This window comes from Berghia stephanieae, chromosome 1, assembly GCF_034508935.2.
Source record: "Berghia stephanieae isolate SIO BIC M18660-M18661 chromosome 1, UCSD_Bste_1.3, whole genome shotgun sequence".
NCBI lineage: Eukaryota > Metazoa > Mollusca > Gastropoda > Nudibranchia > Aeolidiidae > Berghia > Berghia stephanieae.
Window position 1 is genome coordinate 97,981,376 of NC_088360.1, and position 20,640 is coordinate 98,002,015.

The 20,640-nt window shown below is 37.2% G+C and overlaps 1 protein-coding gene across 4 annotated transcripts in view; it reads right to left on the bottom strand.

Moving 5' to 3' along the window:
- Window positions 1-462: 462 nt before the first annotated feature.
- LOC144962503 (bone morphogenetic protein 2-like) overlaps window positions 463-20,640 on the bottom strand; it is a 125,039-nt gene continuing 104,861 nt past the window's right edge. For 3 of the 4 annotated variants that reach the window (XM_078895501.1, XM_078895502.1, XM_078895504.1), the window contains one exon: window positions 463-2,458. In XM_078895501.1, the coding sequence (XP_078751627.1) occupies window positions 1,308-2,458 (1,151 nt within the window). In that variant the 3' untranslated portion in view covers window positions 463-1,307. The remainder of the gene's footprint in view (window positions 2,459-20,640) is intronic. The other variant, XM_078895503.1, reaches the window with a different exon arrangement.

Genomic DNA, 20,640 nt, shown 5'->3' on the forward strand with positions numbered 1-20,640 from the left:
AGTTAGTTAAATTGTGAAATTTGCCAGAGGAACGAAACAAAGATGCCTCCAGATTGTCTCGAGCGATAGTTTTGAAACTCTTCAAACGATCTGGTTCAATCTAAAACTATCTGGTCACATGATCACAAATCCTGGAGGAATCTCTGAAATCTTTGATGTCACGTTGACCTCAGCCATCACAGTAGATGAGGGAATAACAGTTATAATAGTGATGATGGTTATGATGATGATAATAATAATAATAATAATAATAATAATAATAATAATAATAATAATGATGATGATAATGACGATGATGATAATGATGATAATAAAGATGATGATAAAAAAAAAATAATAATAATAATGATAATAATAATAATAATAATAATAATAATAATATAATAATAATAATAATAATATAATATATAATAATAATAATAATAATAATAATAAATAATAATAATAATAATAATAATAATAATAATAATAATAATAATAATAATAATAATAATAACAACAACAACAACAGCAACAACAGCAACAACAACAACTATGATATATTAAGTTACAATTTTCGCCCTCTGTGAAAGAAGCCGGAACGGGGTCTTTCTCTCTACGGGATATTCAATGAAATAAAACTGCTTCCAGTCAGTTGCATGTTTCTTTTTTGTTTTTATTTATACAACTATGCCACACAAAATCAAAATAATTCGAGCTCTTTTTCTCTCGCATGAATAGATAATAAGTTGTCAATAAATACCATCGATACCTTTAGTCAAAATATCACGAAAACTCCATTCATTCTTGATGTCTGACTGACTGACGCTCCACGAAACTACAAGCTCAGACAATAAGAGTCTTACAATCGTTATGGTTATTAGAATGAAATCAAGTCAATTATATACACAAATTAAAAGCTTCATTGTCAATCATGATTTGTTCTAGCATTCAATGCAACGTCACAGGAACTGTATCTTACAATATGGTGATATTCGAATCTGAAATGCACCTGAAATGCACTTGGCTGACGTCGCCAATTACAGTTTTGTGTTTGGTTTGAATAGAAGTCGAGGCCGCTTGAAACGGTCATGAGACTTCCATTAATATCCCACTGTAGCGTTTGCGTGTAGCTTCTGTGACTTCCTTTTATCTGGATTACTCAACTTCAGGATATTCAAAATAAGAAACTCAAAAATACAATTTCGGCGATTTCGAATTGAATTGCCCCGTTTATAAAACGACCAGAATTAGAAATTCCACTCATCTCTTTCAGATTTACAATCTTTGATTCGTAAACACAGAACAGTTATCGATCTTGTCGTGTTTCACTTACAACCGCATTCTTTGACAATCATATCCTGATAATTCTGCATGGTCGTCGTGTTCTTCTCGTCCTGGTACAGCATAGAAATGGGCGCCATGTCCACTGGGACACAGCACACCATGGGCACGGCACTCGGGTTCACGCTGTACAGCTGTGCCTGGATCAGGGCGTGGTTGGAAGCCTTGGTGAATGCCGGAAGCGGCGCTCGACATTCTCCATCACAATAATTCGCCGTGTAGCCAGGTGGGGCCACGATCCAGTCATCCCAGCCAACCTCTGTAAAATCTACGTACATAGCATGACGCTTACACATTTTCCTATTCCCTTTCTTCTTCCTCCTCCTTCTTTTTCGCTTTCTATTTTTATTTTTCTTTCTCCTGTTCCTCTTCTTGTTTCTCCTATTATTTCTATTATTGTTATTATTATTTGAACTTCTCCTTTGTCTCGATCTAAGGAAAGAAGAGGAAGAAGAAGAAAGAGGCGTTGAGCCATCGTTTGTAAATGCAACCAAGAAAGGTCTTTTTTGCGCCCATTCCGAATCGGGCTGATCTACAGATCGCCTCAAACGAATATGGTGGTGATTGTCTACATTTGATGATAATGACGACGATGAAGACTTTGACGACGAAGAAGATGATGATGATGATGACGATGACGATGAAGGCGATGATGGAAATATTCTAATCTCCAATCCATGGTTGTGTTTGGAGCCTCGTTTCCATTTCAATACTGCAGGGTGAATGTCAAAACTCTGCCACGTGTTGTTGTGCTTGGCGTGGACGGTTTTCGTATCGACCAGTCTAGAGATAACCTCTCCGTCCGGAAACGCTGGGCGCATTATCTCGTGGATTTCGATGCGCTGTTTGTAGGATAAATCGTTGTTTGATTTCCGCCCTCTGGGAGAAGACACAGCGCCGTCCTGAGGTCTGGCCTCGGACACACGCCGGCCATTGTTGTTGTTATTGTTGTTGTTGTTGTTGTTGTTGTTGTTGTTGTTGCCGCCATTGTTCCTCCATCCTTGTGAATCGTGGTGAGGAGACTCAACGAACACACGTAATTCGGCGGAAGTTAATGTTTCCTTTTCCCGAATAACCGAGAGGTCAAAGTTGATTCTGTGACAATATGGCGGTCTGCACTTGCTGGTTTCAATATCTGAAAATAGAACAGAAAAGCGTCATGAGAGATTGTCAAATCACTCACATAAAGGAGGAAGCTTATCATTTCTCCAAATTGGAAGTGATCCTTTGTAAATAAATATAAAGCTATAGTAGAGGCTATAGATTAACTCACTCAATCCTAGAGACTTTTGCTACTTTTCAAAATGGGGAAAAAATGTATTAAAAATGAGCATGTACATAGACAGTTTTATACCATTAACATGTTAAGTGTTAAAACTAAAAACATTAGCTTGGACTTTGATACTACGCCTACAATTTGTCTCAGAAAAATGTAATAAATAGGCATGGGGCATGAGGTAAACGTAAAAGTAACCCGGGTAAACTACGGATATAGTCGGTGTTAGGGGTGAGTGAGTTAAAATTAGAACAAAAATAAATACAACAATTTTTAAATACTTAACACGGAATGTTTCGGGCTCAAAACCAAAAACAAATGGCTGAAATTACATCTCAAAGGCAAAAATGTGTGGAAAATACAAAACTAAAAATCAGAAATAATGTTATGAAACAAAGCAGAATGAGGATGACAAGAAATACAACCCCCAATAAAATTAGCCTGCCTCGCGTGCTCCCCAGGCGAGGTAGGCTGTACTTTTCTTTCGGCTTTTGTCTGGCACCGCTTCGACCGTAGCCATCGTAAAGTTATAGCCTGACACTGACCAAAAAATAACGTCAAAATGCCAGTCTTTGGCCACAAAAGAAAACAAATCGTGAGTTGTATTCAATAGTTCAACCAATGAAATAACTTATTTCCATGAGCTCTACTAACGACAACTCACAAGGCGGTGCAAAAACCAAATATTGACGTCAAACTGCAGGTCCTTTTGGATTTCAGTATCAGGCGATAACATAACGATGGCTACGGTTCTAGTGTCAGACTAATATGTTAACGATGGCGACGTTCATACACACCTTTCCAAATAGTTATCTCACACCAGTGCCTGCTCTCCAAGTTGCCACTTTGGAACATGCAAAGTCAATACAATGTTCAGATTTTTAAAAATGGCTTTTCATGATTCAACCCAGAGAGAGTGAATTATAATAATTTTTTCATTTGATGTCTCTTTGTCTAAAAACGCGGTGAATAAACAAGGTTTGGATATCTGTCAATACTCTAAAAAGACACTTTTTACAGAATGTTTGTCCTTTAAATATCGATTGTTTAAAATGACCATCAGCTTGTGAAAACTCTCAAACCTGGGACTTCGTTCCATGAAATCTTTTTTTTTTTAAAAAGGAATAACAGATTGGAGAGGGTTTTTTTTTTTTTACAAGATGAAGGACATTTTAATTGATCGATATTTGAAGGACGATTTTTCTGGCCAAAATTTTGATTTAAAAAACATATGTTTTTCAGGTCATGGCAGATATTCCGTTCACATCTTACACTTGGTATCGCTTTTCTTTAACTCACTCAACCCTCACACCGATTATATCCGTAGTTTAGCCGGGCTACTTTTACCCCATGTCTATAATTTATTAATATTTTTTTTTTCTGAGACAACTTATAGGCGTATCTAGTATCAAAGCTAATGTTTTTAGTTTTTACTGATAATGGTGGTTGAATAAAAATATCTATGCACATAATAATGAATGAATTTGAATAATAAAAATAATGAATGAATTTATATAGCGCCTAGATCCACAATGTGCTCAGAGGCGCTTTACAATGCAAATAAAACACAATAATAAATCGATAATTTAAGCATAAAATATATCATATTGGAATAGCATTAATCAATTTGTAATTTAATTACCACGCACTGTGCTACAAGATGAAAATTTAGGATATCTATAACATGTAGGCCTAATAGAAATTTTAAATATCAAATGATTTCCTAAAGAGATATGTTTTGAGTTTCTTTTTAAAGTTTTCAAAAGTTGGACATTTTTTGAGGGATGAAGGCAGTTGATTCCATAAGACGGGTGCCGACTGGCTAAAAGATCTCTCGCTAGAAGACGATCTACAGCGAGGAACCTGGAAGAGATCATGACCACTGGATCTAAGTTCTCTCTCCGGCACATAGAAATTAACCATGTTTTGTAGGTAAACAGGAGCTGTCTTATTAAAACATTTAAAAGCATAGCATAAAATTTTGAATATAATTCGGCTGTCAACAGGGAGCCAATGCAAAGATATTAAAATCGGGGTTACATGTTCTTTCACCCCACAACCAGTCACCATTCTAGCAGCTCTATTTTCCACTTTCTGAAGCTGTCTAATTACATATTTTGGTGACGATTGTAAGAGAGCGTTACAGTAATCTATTCTGCTCATTTTTAATACATTTTATCCAATTTTGAAAAGTAGCAAAAATCTCTAGGATTGAGTGAGTTAAGGTTGACATCCAAAGTATAAAGTCAATTTCTTACGATATATCATTATTATTATCATCCAGTGTAATTATGCGAATCTTTATTACAACGTTGTCACTAGAGTGATTTGTGGCGGAACAGAGAAGCTTACATTGTCAGCGTAACAAATGGTCCGGTAAGCTACATTACATCAAATTATTGTGTCCTTGGGGCAGACAGCATAGTGCTTTGAGTAGTCAGTCATTCAGACCGTTGTCAGCGTCATAATATTCTGTACGTGTGTTACGTAAGGCTAACGTTTTAGGCGTTATTTATGACAGAGTCGGTTGTAAAGAGTACGAGCATCCATCCGCTAGTCTTTGGGATATGACAGAGTCGGTTGTAAAGAGTACGAGCATCCATCCGCTAGTCTTTGGGATATGACAGAGTCGGTTGTAAAGAGTACGAGCATCCATCCGCTAGTCTTTGGGATATGACAGAGTCGGTTGTAAAGAGTACGAGCATCCATCCGCTAGTCTTTGGGATTATATATTATATGTAACCTGCCGACTCAAAACGGTATTCCTTCGGGGTGAGCCTGAAATATATCTTTGAATGTTAAGCTTAATCGATGCCATTCGAGGTACAGTTAAATAACTTCATGGGCGGAAGTGAATTGTGACATGTCGCCCTAAAACGGTATTATATGTCGGGGTCAAATTGATATCAAAAAGAGATACCTAAGTATAAAATTTAAATTCAAATTGAGCAGTTAATTTGAGCATTTATATGGAGCAATATCCACTAAACGTGCTCAAAGCGCTTTACTAGGGATCCTTAGACAGCAGCAATGCTTAACATGTAGGATAAAATCACGATGCCTTTAAGACGAGTTGAAATTTCAAACGCCGGCTTTCAAGACTCGTGCGTCTATGTGGTTTAGTGGTATGACACTCGCTTTCGGGTCGGAAGGTCCTGGGTTCGAGCCTCGCGCTCGGCGCATAGTTGAGTCCTTGGAAAAGGCTCTTTACTCACATTCTCTCACCATACTCAGGTGTAAAATGAGTACCTGGCCGTTAACAGCGTTGTCTTTGTCCGAAAAAATTGTAATATCGCCTAACAGGCGTTATGTTCCGTCCTACATGTTAAATGTTACTGTTGACCACGGACCCTTGTAAAGCGCTCTGAGCACATTAAGTGGATATTGCGCTATATAAAGCTCATTTTAAAAAATTACAATACCCCTCCAATGAGCTCACCTATATATCATTCTAATCGAAATGTATTCCAGTTTTTTAAATATATATTTGGAAATACAAGTTCTCGGATATAACGATTTCACTTTAAGAATTATCATTCTGGTATCATTCTGGTCAGAGTATCATAACGCGTCAAAATCTATTTTTAGTAAAACCGGATGCGTGAAGAAAGGAAACCATAAAAATAAAATAGGGATGCATCGAAATAATTTTGCTATGGTCAAATCGGATTTTCCCCCAAAACCAAAGAGGTATAATTATTCTATTTTTGTCCTCAATGCAACAATTCAAAACTGACCCAAGTATATACAATCTCAACAGTAAATTTGTTTGTTTTGCTGATTTTATTTTGTATTGTTCACCTTTGAATCACGCAAACTAGAAGATATTCTAACTGTTGTATTGCATTCGTGTTTATTTATACAGAAACAGGATTAATATGTGACCATTCGCCTCAAAACGGTATTAAGTCGGGATTGTTAAGATGTTGAAAATTGAATTTATAGCCAGAAATATCAGATTTGTGTTGAGTTGGTATGTTTTATTGAAGAGAATGGATACCATAATTTAGGGTGCTAATGCCAACAGTTTATATTTTTGACCAGTTTAACATTTAATTCGGCTTTTAAGCATCTGGTTCGTTCCGACATAATACCGTTTTGAGACGATGGGTCACATATGGTACCTGTAAAACGACGAAAAAATGTTAAACTCAAAAGCAATGAGACGTTTGTCCAGAGAATGACCAGAGAATGACGTGTCTCATAAAACATTAAATGATCACAGCTAGAACAAAGATTTAATTTGTCTTCAAAGTTTGTCATGTGCATTACAATAAATCTGAAATATTGAATCGTCACAAATGTGACGATTTTCATATAGTTCGTAAGGAGAGGGTCAAGGGGCTTTTAATGCGCTGCGAAACTAAATTTAAAAAAAAATAAAAAAATTGAGCTTTATATAGCGCAATATCCACGAAATGTGCTCAAAGCGCTTTACAAGGGGTCCCTGGTCAACATCATTTAACATGAAGGACGGGACATGCCGCCTGTTAGGCGATATTACAATTTTGCGGACTAAGACAACGCTGTTAACGGCCAGGTACTCCTTTTACACCTGAGTACGGTGAGAGAAAGTGAGTAAAGAGCCTTTTCCAAGGACTCAATTATGCGCCGAACGAGAGGCTCGAACCCAGGACCTTCCGATCCGAAAGCGAGTGTCATACAACTAGACCACATAGCCGCACATAGACCACATAGCCGTACATAGACCACATAGCCGCTCAAAAACTAGTAGATAATGTCGGAAGATACGTTAAGTGGTTTGAAGTTAAAAAAAAAAAAACCACCAAAGAAAAAAAAGAAGACAAAGGGGACTGCTTCAAATGGGAACACAAGATTCCGCGAGCCATTTATCAATGTGATAATTTTCTTTAAAAAGAATTGGAGAGAAAGAGAGAGAGAGAGAGAGAGAGAGAGAGAGAGAGAGAGAGAGAGAGAGAGAGGGGGAGAGATAGATCGACAGATAGATAGATAGATAGATAGATAGATAGAGAGAGAGAGAGAGCGAGTGAGAGAGAGAGAGAGAGAGAGAGAGAGAGAGAGAGAGAGAGAGAGAGGGGGGGGAAGAGAGTACATTGAAAGAATGAGAATATAGAACTTTTTCCAAGGACTCAACTTTGCCCCGCTCTGAGCCGGACTCAAACCTTGGATCTACCTGTCCAAAGCGAGTGTTATACCAAAGGACCACAAGACCATAAAGCCGTACAATAACACAGAGATAAATATGTTTTAAATGTGAACAAAATGTCAAGAGAGATATGGAAACCATTTACAATTCCATGTCGTAGAGATACATTGAATGTAATGTCTTCTTTCTATCAATTTTCCACCAGGCAGGACCAACAACCAAACCACATAACAGGATAAATAAATCTACCTTAACACTCGCGGTGTCCATTTCAATATCTATAAAGACATTACTCATACTATTTTGAGGCGCTTTATCGGCACCCCTTGGGGGTAAGAGGCGCCTAGGTGACGCGTGTGCTGACCGCAAAGACGTCATTAGAGGTAGCAGATATCTCAATCACCCACTCACTCAACCCCCCCAACCACCCCCCTCCCGCCCGTCACCCCCCCCCCCCCCTTGACCTCTATCCCTCTACTGTACCACCCCCAACTCTCATCCACTCTCAAATAATCAATAAATACTTGCAACTATTTAGGAAATAGTATGATAATATATCACATGTATTAAAAACGAAAGCGTTATCGAGTTAAAATAAAACCCTGCAACTCAATCACTGCTGATGTACTTCTCAGGTTTAAGACTTTTTAAACCACCCTATCCACTCAAAATCATCAGTACTCTGAGAAAAAAAAAAAAAGATTAAAAATATTTTGGCCAGAAAATTCGTCCTTGAAATATCGATCGTTTAAAATCACCTCATGTTGTCAAAAACTCTCAAACCTGGGTCTTGGATTTAAATCTTCCTTGAAATCCCTCGCTTGAAAGTTTTGGACAAGCTGAGCGTCATTTTTATCGATCGATAAAGTTTGAAGTTCAGGATTTCTGGCCAAAATTATTTTTAGAATGATTTTTTTTAGAACCTTAAACCATAGCGTGAAACGGACAATAGCAATTGCTTGCTACCATTTGGATAGGACACTAGTAAAGTACTTTCCGCCAGATCTAACAGACACAGCTATCCAATCAAAACTGGGTGGACATGGGAGTCAGAAAAAAAAAATCTCGACTGCACCCGGGATCGATCTTGATTCCCTCTGCGTCTGAAGCGAGTACTCTACCAAACTGAGCTATTGTGACCCCCCCCCCCCCCCCCCGTTAGAGAGAACATTAGATAGTTGATAATATGTCATCGATGGAACACTTACATAGTTCTCTTCGGATAATACAAATTAATTTGTTGCCACACAACACACACACACACACACACACACACACACACACACACACAAGGACACATAACATATTATTAACAGAACAAAGTGGTTTAGGTACTTAGTTACACAAAACAACATCCGCCATACAACAACATACATTAACTACCATAACCTAGGCCCCCATTCATCCGTGTTTACGCCTCCATTAATGCGATGACCTCGGATAAAAGTGTGAGAAAAATTAATGACTTTCTCGCCCTGTTTGGATGGGATGGACGCCTTTAAAATTTACAATTTTGGGATAAGTAAGGACGCCGAACGTGAAGATGCGACCCGACCTGACCCACCACCGCGTCGGTGATTTAGAAGCTAAAAAACATTTAAAGTCCAAAATGTGACACATCGTCAATAAAACAATATTATACGGATACGATCGTACAGATATGTAATTGGTTTAGTGATATGATACTCGCCTTCGGATCTGATGGTCCTCGGTTCAAGTCCCGCGTACAGGCGGCGGATGGCTGAGTCCTTGGATAGGGCTCTTTATTCACATTCTTTCACAGTACTCAGTAGTAAAATGAGTACTTGTCCATTCACAACGTTGTCTTTGTCCGGAAAAAAAATGTAATATCGCGGAACTAGTGCAATACTACTAGATCATGGCCACACAGTGTATTAAAACCACTTTTTTTCTGACACTTGGGTCTCATCTTTGAATAACACCGTTCTGAGAGGTTTGGTCACATAATGCAGTAATCTCCTGTTATAGGCACGGTCCTTGGGGTTGAAATCAGTTTCTTTCTCTGAGCGTGCTTAATATAATATGGGGTAAATGTGTAAAGCAAAAAAAAAAAAAAAAAAAAAAGATTATGTTTCGGCCTCCGATCTTACTTATAGATAGTATGCAGATGACGTCACTCAGGCCTTTGTGATTGTTTTTGCCATCCGCGTTTGTGAGTTGTTCTCACTAAACTGTATTAACCAGACTATAAAAGTTCATGGTTACACAGAGTTTGTTTGTTGGTCCGTTATACTTCCGGATGGCAATGTTGTGAACTCCTTGGCCAAGCGCATTCTATCTATAGCAGGATCATGCTTGAAGCCGGAATTCGTATAAACGGAGACTTATTGTGCTTATGAAATCCTCTTGGATCGAGAATAGATAGTATGCGCTTGGTTAAGAAGCTCACAACATTGCCATCCGGAAATAAAACGGACCAACACACAAAACTATGTGTAGCCATGAACGCTATAGTCTGGTTAATACAGTTAAGTGATAATTAGTCAAAAACATAGATGGCAAAAAACAATTACAAAGACCTGAGTGACGCCATCTTCGTTCTATCTATAGACACTTAGATAACCACGCCTCTCGGACAGTCGTCATAATGTAAACAATGACAGTGATTGGTAAGCCGAGCAAACTACACATATTTTACTATTGATGGTATGTGTCTAAGTAAAATAACCACTGTTTTACCGCATGATCAATAGATAGTATGCGCTTGGCTAAGAAGCTCATAACATTGCCATCCGGAAGTATAACGGACCAACACACAAAACCATGTGTAACCATGAACTTTTATAGTCGGGGTAATACAGTTTAGTGAGTATCACTCACAAACGCGGATGGCAAAATACAAAAACAAAGGCTTGAGTGACGTCATCTTCGAACTATCTATAGAACCAACACAGAAATCTATGTGTAAACTTAAACGTTTATAATATTATGGTCGAGAAAATAGTGTGATAACTAATCACCCATTTGTCGGTATGAAAACAAAACAATGATCAGAGAAAAATGTCGAATTCATTTACATTATTGTTTATAAACAACAAACTATGTTTGTCCGAGCACGAGTGAAGATGTGTCACAAATTCCATGTTTTGACTGGTCAAAAATCTACTGGTTAATGGTTTGAGATGGATTATTAAACGTTTTTTGAATGGGCTTGTCTGCTGCATAGTAGCGTAGCCATCGTAAAGTTATAGCCTGACACTGACCAAAAAATGACGTCAAAAGGCCAGTCTTTGGCCACAAAAGAAAACAAATCGTCAGTTGTATTCAATTGTTCAACCAATAGGACCACTTGTTTCCATGAGCTCTACTAACGACAACTCACTAGGCGGTGCAAAAACCAAATAATGACGCCAAAATGCCAGTCTTTTTGGGTTTCAGCGTCAGGCTATAGATAGTATGCAGATGACGTCACTCAGGCCTTTGTTATTGGTTTTGCCATCCGCGTTTGTGAGTTGTCCTCACTACACTGTATTAACCAGACTATAAAAGTTCATGATTACACAGAGTTTGTGTGTTGGTCCGTTATACTTCCGGATGGCAATGTTGTGAACTCCTTGGCCAAGCGCATTCTATCTATAACATAACGATGGCTACGACTGCATCCACCTCATTCTCCCAATCTTGGACCTTCACCTTCTAAGGCTCCTTAATAATAGAGATAAAAAAAACGTGAACTTTTATACAGCGCACTATCTATCCACTAAATTATGTGCTCAAAACGCTTCACAAGGATCTCCATGGCCAACAGCAACACTTATGATTTAGGACGAACATGACGTCTGTAATGTGATATTACAATATTTTTTCAGCCAAATACTCGTTTTACACCTAAGTACGATGAGAGAATGTGAATAAAGAGCATTTTCCAAGGACTCAATCAACTATGCGCCGAGCGAGGCTCGAACCCAGGACCTTTCGTTCCGAAAGCGAGTGCCATACCACTGGACCATATAGCTGCATTTGAATCGATCGATTGTTGGAAGAGACACATTAGGGAGCAGGAACTGGGGAAAAAAAAGTTTGTATGAAACAGTGCTAGACAAAGCAAGAATGAAATATAGATAGTTCGAAGATGACGTCACTCAGGTCTTTGTGATTGCTTTTTTCCATCCGCGTTTATGAGTAGTGCTCACTGAACTGTATTAACCCCACTATTAACGTTCATGGACACACACGATTTTGTGTGTTGGTCAGTTATACTTCCGGATGGCAATGTTATGAGCTTCTTAGCCAAGCGCATACTATCTATACAAGAAAAATCCCGAGAGGAGATCGATAAAAACAGATTTTTTTTTCCATGTATTTTGTCTTTCTTGCTTTGTCCGGCACAGACTGTTTCATACACACTTTTTCAGATATTTAGAGCGGACGAGTTTTCTGGCCAAATATTTTTATGTGGTGTTTTTTTTTTTTTTTTTTTGTTTCTTTTTTTTTTTCAGAGTACAGCAGTGACATGCGTCAAGTTCGGTAACAACAGTAAGGGACTGTTTGACTGTTACTACTACTATAACGTCAGTTTTGCAAATAGATAATAGTGGAGCATGCAATAAAGCCATTTTAAGGGGCCCACCTGAGGCGAGTTGGAGTCGGGCGGGAACCACACACACGTTCTGAAGGTCCCATAAAGTCGGATTTGCGAGGGGCTCATGAATGCTAACTGTTTATTTATTATGCAGACAAATGAAGAAAGTGGAGTAGAAAGAAAGACTATTTAACTGTCCATAATGATGATAGTTTTGAATAATGTTGACTTCTTTTTCTTCTTTCTTTCTGAACTCTCTTTCTTTTAGCATCTTCTCTCTCTCTCTCTCTCTCTCTCTCTCTCTCTCTCTCTCTGTGTGTGTGTATGTGTGTGTGTGTTTGTGTGTGTGTGTATGTGTGTATGTGTTTCAAAACGGAGAGGCAGTTACAATTAATTATGAGCTATCATCTCTAAGCGGTATCATGTGAGATAGATGTCGAAGAAAAAAAATGTAAAGTTTTTTGACCTAAAAATGACGTCATCAAAATACAACTCCTATTGTCATGCTTTAAGTTAGCAAAGGCTATGGCCTGACCAAAGCCTTCGTAAACTCATTGCCCGACACTGACCAAAAAAAGAACGTCAAAAGTACAAGGCCAAAACACCAAATGAAATAGATAAATCGTGAGTTGTATTAAATAGTTCAACAATTGGGATCATAATTTGTTTCCTTGATCACAACTCACTTTGCGGTAAACAAATCTAAAATAAAGACGTCAAAGTCCTAGTCCTCGGAGCCATCGTTAACTTATAGTCTGACAAAAGTCTACGCTAAGATTCACAAAGACTTTCATTTTGACGTCATTTTTAGGTTTGTATAGCGCTTAGTGGAGTTTTCGTTAGTAGTGGCCAAGGATGTCACTGGTTAAATTATTGAATACAACTCAATATTTGTTTTCTTTTGTGGCCGAAGACTTGTCTTTTGACGTCGTTATTTTTGTTAGGGTCAGGCCGTAGCCATCGTTTACTTATTGACTGACACTAAGACATACTAAGACCCATATTTTGACGTCATTTTAAACTTTTGTGGACCACCTAGTGAGTTGTCCATAGTCGAGCTCAAGGAAACGACTGATCTCATTGGTTAAACTGCTCATGAATTGTATTCTTTTGTGGCCAAAGACTTTTCTTTTGACGTCATTTGGGGGTTAGTATCAGGCCATGAGTTTACGAAGGCCACGGTCAGGCGATGAGTTTATGATTGCTAAGGTCCTTGTGTCAATTTAAATTAACGAAGGCGATAAGTTAACAAGGCTATGGCCTGACACTCGAACTTGTATTTTGACGTCTTTTTTAGGCGAGTGCACTGTCTAGTGGATGGCCGTTACTAGTGTGTGCTCAAGTATAAAATAATCCCATTGGTTGAACTACTGAATACAACTCACGATTTGCTTTCTTTCGGTGGTCTGGCCTTGTATTTTGACGTCATTAGATTGGTCAGTGTCAGGTTATGGGTGAAAGAAGGCTACGTTCAACACAACAAAATTTGGAATTGAGATACTGTGTCATCACATGAGAAGTATTTTTTTCATTTGTTTGTTTGTTTGTTTGTTGCTTTGGTTTTTGTGTGTGTTTTGTTTGCTAAAATATACAATAAAAGAGTTTAGTCAAAATACAGTAGTATCGTTCTTATTAACAATTACGTATACAACAATTCAGTTTTTGCTTTTATATACCATATTATTATTATACCAGATAGTAATGAATGAACGGGGAAGCCAGCCAAAACCAACACATTGTTCTAATAAACACACACACACACACACACACACACATACACACACACATACACACACACATACAAAACATAGATACAGCATCATATATGTCACACATCTAATAATATAATCTCTGAGAGATGATGTATGGACAAGGATATCCTCATTGACACGGCTCCAGATTACAGCTATGCCCAAGGATTGGCCCTGTGTGATGGTTTTGGCACGTAAGTGCTTTGTAATAAGAATCTATTCTATAGCTAGTTTTCTGACGTACAATGAAAACAGACATTTTTTAAAAAATTGACAAGAAAATTCGTCCTTTAAATATCGATTCATTAAAATGACCCTCATCTTGTTTAAAAAAAACAAACCCTGAAAACTTACAAGGAAGTCCAATGTTTGAGAGTTTTTGACAAGGGGAGGGCTATTTTAATCGATCGACATTTAATAGTTAATTATACTACGGATATTGACTATGACACTTATTTGTCTGTTATATATTTAATACTCAATATCATCAGTTAACGTTGAATGCTGTTTATATAATTGATAATTGTATCTATGCATAAAAGTTACAGAGAGCATGTAAATGGTTTTATAACATATGTGACCCATCGTTTCAAAACGGTATTATGTCGGAACGAACCATATGCTTAAAAGACGAATTAAATGTTAAACTGGTCAAAAATATAAATTTTTGACATGAGCAACCTAAAATATGGTATCCATTCTCTCCAATAAAATATACTAACTCAACACAAGTCTGATATTTCTGGCTATAAATTCAATTTTCAACATTTTAACCAACCCAACATAATACCGTTTTGAGGCGAGGGGTCACATATTAGCTCTTAAATGAAAAGATACGATACGATATTTCAAAGATGTTTATAATGTGTTCGTTTTTTTTTCTCTCCATATAACGTCTCTTTTTTGGAATTACAGTCTGCTTTACGGCTAATGTCAAGCCAAAAATTTATAGATAAAGAATGAAAACAATTTACTGAATCTCTTTATAAAGGAGCTAGACCCGAATGTTCAGACAAAATTATTTAATATTAAACAAAAATGTACAATGTCTTCCTTTGTTCTTTGGGACGTGGGCCTTTATATTATCAAACGCCATACAGCTCACAACTGCAACCGCCGTGTATAGATAGTTCGAAGATGACGTCACTCAGGTCTTTGTTATTGTTTTTTGCCATCCGCGTTTATGAGTAATGCTCACTGAACTGTATTAACCCGACTATAAAGTTATGAGCTTCTTAGCCAAGCGCATACTATCTATAGAATTTTAAAATCAATTTTCTTCGATTTCCAAACTTTTACGGAAAAGTAGAAAATGGTAGGAGTTGTCTGAAGCCTGTGATCGTGAAAATACCAACGAAAAAGAGTGAAAATGGAGGCTTCGTATAGGAACGATACACACAATGGACGTTTCGGGTACAAACCTTTCGTCAACATAGCAATACACAAATTAACGTGGAAAAAATGCAAAATAAATTTGCAGTTGCAGCCACCATTGAGTACAGACGATACAAGTTATTTTGCATTTTATTTCATTTGTTTTCCGCGTTAATTTCTGTATTGTTGTGCTGACGAAGGGTTTGTACCCGCCGACACGTCCATTGTCAGTATCGTTCCTATAAGTAGAAAAGTGCCAGAAGACAATAGAGAATAAAAATTTTTTTTTTTCGCGGCGGTGGTGGGGTTTGAACCTGCGACCTTATTGGTACGACAACTCCGCCTGGCAGGTGAGAGCGTGGCTCTACCGTGTGAGCTATCCACGAACACAAAAATATTCGTTTCAAACCCAAAGTCATTTCTAGATCCCTCTCTCACCCACTTCTTGAGATCGCCGATTCGTTCACCACCATCGCGAAGTAATTTTGACCAGCAGTTAAGCTTACTAGCCAATATTCTCATCACAAACATATAACATAGAAACGATTGAGACATTGAGTATGCTCCGGTGTATGGGGTGAATTTTTAATTCAGAAAAGTGAGTGGAGCAGGCACTTATGTTGGTAACAACAAGATATGAAGTGAGTAGAAAAGTGCCAGAAGACAATAGAGAATAAAATTTTTTTTTTTTCGCGGCGGTGGTGGGGTTTGAACCTGCGACCTTATTGGTACGACAACTCCGCCTGGCAGGTGAGAGCGTGGCTCTACCGTGTGAGCTATCCACGAACACAAAAATATTCGTTTCAAACCCAAAGTCATTTCTAGATCCCTCTCTCACCCACTTCTTGAGATCGCCGATTCGTTCACCACCATCGCGAAGTAATTTTGACCAGCAGTTAAGCTTAATAGCCAATATTCTCATCACAAACATATAACATAGAAACGATTGAGACATTGAGTATGCTCCGGTGTATGGGGTGAATTTTTAATTCAGAAAAGTGAGTGGAGCAGGCACTTATGTTGGTAACAACAAGATATGAAGTGAGTAGAAAAGTGCCAGAAGACAATAGAGAATAAAAAATTTTTTAATCGTGAACGAATCGGCGATCTCAAGAAGTGGGTGAGAGAGGGATCTAGAAATGACTTTGGGTTTGAAACGAATATTTTTGTGTTCGTGGATAGCTCACACGGTAGAGCCACGCTCTCACCTGCCAGGCGGAGTTGTCGTACCAATAAGGTCGCAGGTTCAAACCCCACCACCGCCGCGGAAAATTTTTTTTTATTCTCTATTGTCTTCTGGCACTTTTCTACTCACTTCATATCTTGTTGTTACCAACATAAGTGCCTGCTCCACTCACTTTTCTGAATTAAAAATTCACCCCATACACCGGAGCATACTCAATGTCTCAATCGTTTCTATGTTATATGTTTGTGATGAGAATATTGGCTATTAAGCTTAACTGCTGGTCAAAATTACTTCGCGATGGTGGTGAACGAATCGGCGATCTCAAGAAGTGGGTGAGAGAGGGATCTAGAAATGACTTTGGGTTTGAAACGAATATTTTTGTGTTCGTGGATAGCTCACACGGTAGAGCCACGCTCTCACCTGCCAGGCGGAGTTGTCGTACCAATAAGGTCGCAGGTTCAAACCCCACCACCGCCGCGAAAAAAAAAAAAAAAATTATTCTCTATTGTCTTCTGGCACTTTTCTACTCACTTCATATCTTGTTGTTACCAACATAAGTGCCTGCTCCACTCACTTTTCTGAATTAAAAATTCGTTCCTATAAGAAGCCTTTCCATTTTCAATTTAACTTTTACGGCGCCGTGAACTGGAAAATTCATGGAAATTGGGGAAGATCAAGGCTAGTGTGCCCTGGGGAAGATCCAAAAGTATTCCCACGACAAACTCCAAGACAGATAACACTAATTGTCCTCAGCATTGAATACCAAATGTGACTCATCGTCCCAAAATGGTATTATGTGGGATACGTTTCCGTCTCTCTTACACGCTGACCTGTCCTTAACATTCCAATCACACCCCGGGGACTCTCTACTCACTAACGCACGCCACGCCAACGTTTCATTCACACTCGTACCAGTAAGGTCGCGGGTTCAAACCCCCATCACCGCCGCGAAAATTTGTTATTCGCTATTATCTTCTGGCACTTTCCTACTCACTTCATCTCTTGTTGTTATCAACAGAAGTGCCTGCTCCACTCACTTTTCTGAATTAAAAATTCACACTCCAACCACCATTGAGTACAGACGATACAAGTTATAGATACTCCATTTCATTTTGTTTGTTTTCCACGTTCATTTGTTTATTGTTGTACTGACGAAGGGTTTGTACTCGAAACGTCCATTGTATGTTTTGTTCCAATCCGAAGCCTTTCCATCATCACTCTTTCGTTAGTATTTATGCAATGATAAATATTGTAAATTGAGTGAATTGTCAAAAATATGACACTTGAAAAAAGAATAAAGTGAATGATAATATGCTTTCAACAAGAACATAATATGCCCAATCTTTCATGGTCCGGATCGGTTTAACTTTACTGTCACTTTTTCGCTTCTACTTTATCACAACATAATACCAATTTGACTTCCTCCTCCTCCTCCTTCTCTTTTCTTCTTCTTCTTCTTCTTCTCCTCCTCCTCCTCCTCATTATCATCATCATCATCATCATCATCATCATCAACATTATTATTACTATTATTATTATTATTATTATTATTATTATTATTATTATTATTATTATTATTATTATTATTATTATTATTATTATTATTATTATTATTATTATTATTATTATTATTATTATTCTCCAACTTCTCCTCCTCCTCCTCCTCCTCCCCTCGTCCATCTCTTTGTTCATTTAACTACAGCTCCAAGACCATTAATTAACTCACCCCACCCAAAAGATCGACCGATTCCAAATGTCTCCTCATTACCCCCTTTTCACACGATAAGAAAGTCCTCATCATTCCAACTAAAGCCAAAAATAAACGGGGAAAATAGGTTAGTCTTGTACCAGTCATCAGGGCTGCCAACCTCAGTACAAGAAAAAGTGGATAGCTCATACGGTAGAGTCACGCTCTCACCGGCAAGGCGGGGTTGTCGTACCAATAAGGTCGCGGGTTCAAACCACCATCACCGCTGCTAATTTTTTTATTCTCTATTGTCTTCTGGCACTTTCCTACTCACTTCATTTCTTGTTGTTATCAACATAAGTGCGTGCTCCACTCACTTTTCTGAATACAAAAAAAAAGTGTAACATTTGGAGGAAAGAAGGTAACCAATTTGAAAATGTTAGCCTTAGTAGTCTTATTCTTTGTCATTGAGTAATTTTGGAAATAAATAATTCTAATAAAAAGTTAATGTAATTTCAAAAGCTTAATTAAGGAAAACTCTCTTCAACAGAGAGGACCTACAACATTTCTCTGTCGTCAATTTGGAATTTATTAATAATGCATTTATGTCTTTGTTTTTTTTTTTTTTTTTGGTTGTTGGCTGAAGAAGGGTTTTGAGACTGAAACGTTCCGTGTTTGGTATTTTGTTCTTTTTTTTTTTTGAATCTGTTAAGATTCATTTTTGTTTATTAATTTTTAAGGAAAACTAGGAAACAAAATTTATGATTCTTCAAACTTATCAAACAACAATTGGTGATAAATAAATATACATTGCAGGAGGATGGATGGAAAACGCCATTTTAAAAATGTAAAAAACAAAAACAAACATCAAACCCCAGCATAAAATTAAGCTTTCTCATATTTTGACGCTGATATGACCCAAATGTGTTGCAAGCGCCGCAAAACCCTTAAAAACAAAACAAAAACAAAAGCTTTCACATAAAATGTTTTATATTTGATTCATATTCAATTCTCGTAAGAGAAAAGAAAAAAAACCCCATAGAAATCTGAGAGAGAAAGCGTACAATCTTACAAAGGTAAAAAAAATAAAAAGCATAGCAATCAAATATGCCTTTATTCTTTTCTTTTTTTTTTTTTCAAATATATTTTTTGGCGTACAGTTGGCAGCCCTGCATTTCCATTATCTCAAAACCACTCCGGTCTCGTGTTCCAGGTCTGTCAACACACTCCACACAATATCTATCTCCACGTTCCACAACACCTCACGCCCCACACCCAAATTTGCGACTCACCGCCTCAAAATGGTATATAATGCTGCGATGAACCTCTGACCCCGAAAAGTGAATAGTTTAGTATTTGAATGATATGAAATATGAAATATTCTTTATTCTTTAGATGTCCATCATTGTTAGTTTAATTAAAACCTCACAATGATTGACATCTCTAGAATAAAGAATAATAAAGATATTTACATGCATGATAAATAATCCTCAAACTTCAACCTTCAACTTTTTATCAACATGAGCTTTTGTGTAGCGCATTCGGGTGTAAAATGAGTAACTGGCCGTTAACAGTGTTGTCTCTTTCCGAAAGAAATTGTAATATCGCCTAACAGGCGTCATGTCCAGTTCTTCATGTTAAATGTTGCTGTTGGCCAGGGACCCATTGTAAAGCGCTTTGAGCACGTTTAGTGGATATTGCACTATATAAAAGCTCAATTATTTTTTTGGGACAGGAAACATAAGCTTTGGCTGGCAACTTGTTTACTAGAGGGATAAATAAGTAGTCCTTTTAGAGCATTTTGATAAGAAATACTATGGGTGAGGTTATTGGAGGGGTAAAAAAAAATATTCTTGACCTCCAAAAGTCCAGTATTTAGTAAGCGTGGTCAGTGACCGGATGAGTGAATATATCATTATTATTATTATTATTATTATTATTATTATTATTATTATTATTATTATTATTATTATTATTATTATTATTATTATTATTATTATTATTATTATTATTATTATTATTATTATTATTATTATTATTATTATTATTATTATTATTATTATTATTATTGTAAGACTGCTAGTTTTAAATGGACGAGTCGTGTGAAATTGTATACACGGTTCTAAATGGCCTACTTGGGGAATGATAATGATAATGTAACATGAGTAAAATAAGCGCATTGAACACGGTTGATCCGTTATAATAGGCTGTATATATATATATATATATATATATATATATATATATATATATATATATATATGTCATGTGTATCTAGTTTATTTATGATATATTACATTATATAGAGCTGAGAGGAACCATAAATCAAATGATACAAACAGTCGGAGAATTCTATCTCACAAGGGGCGATA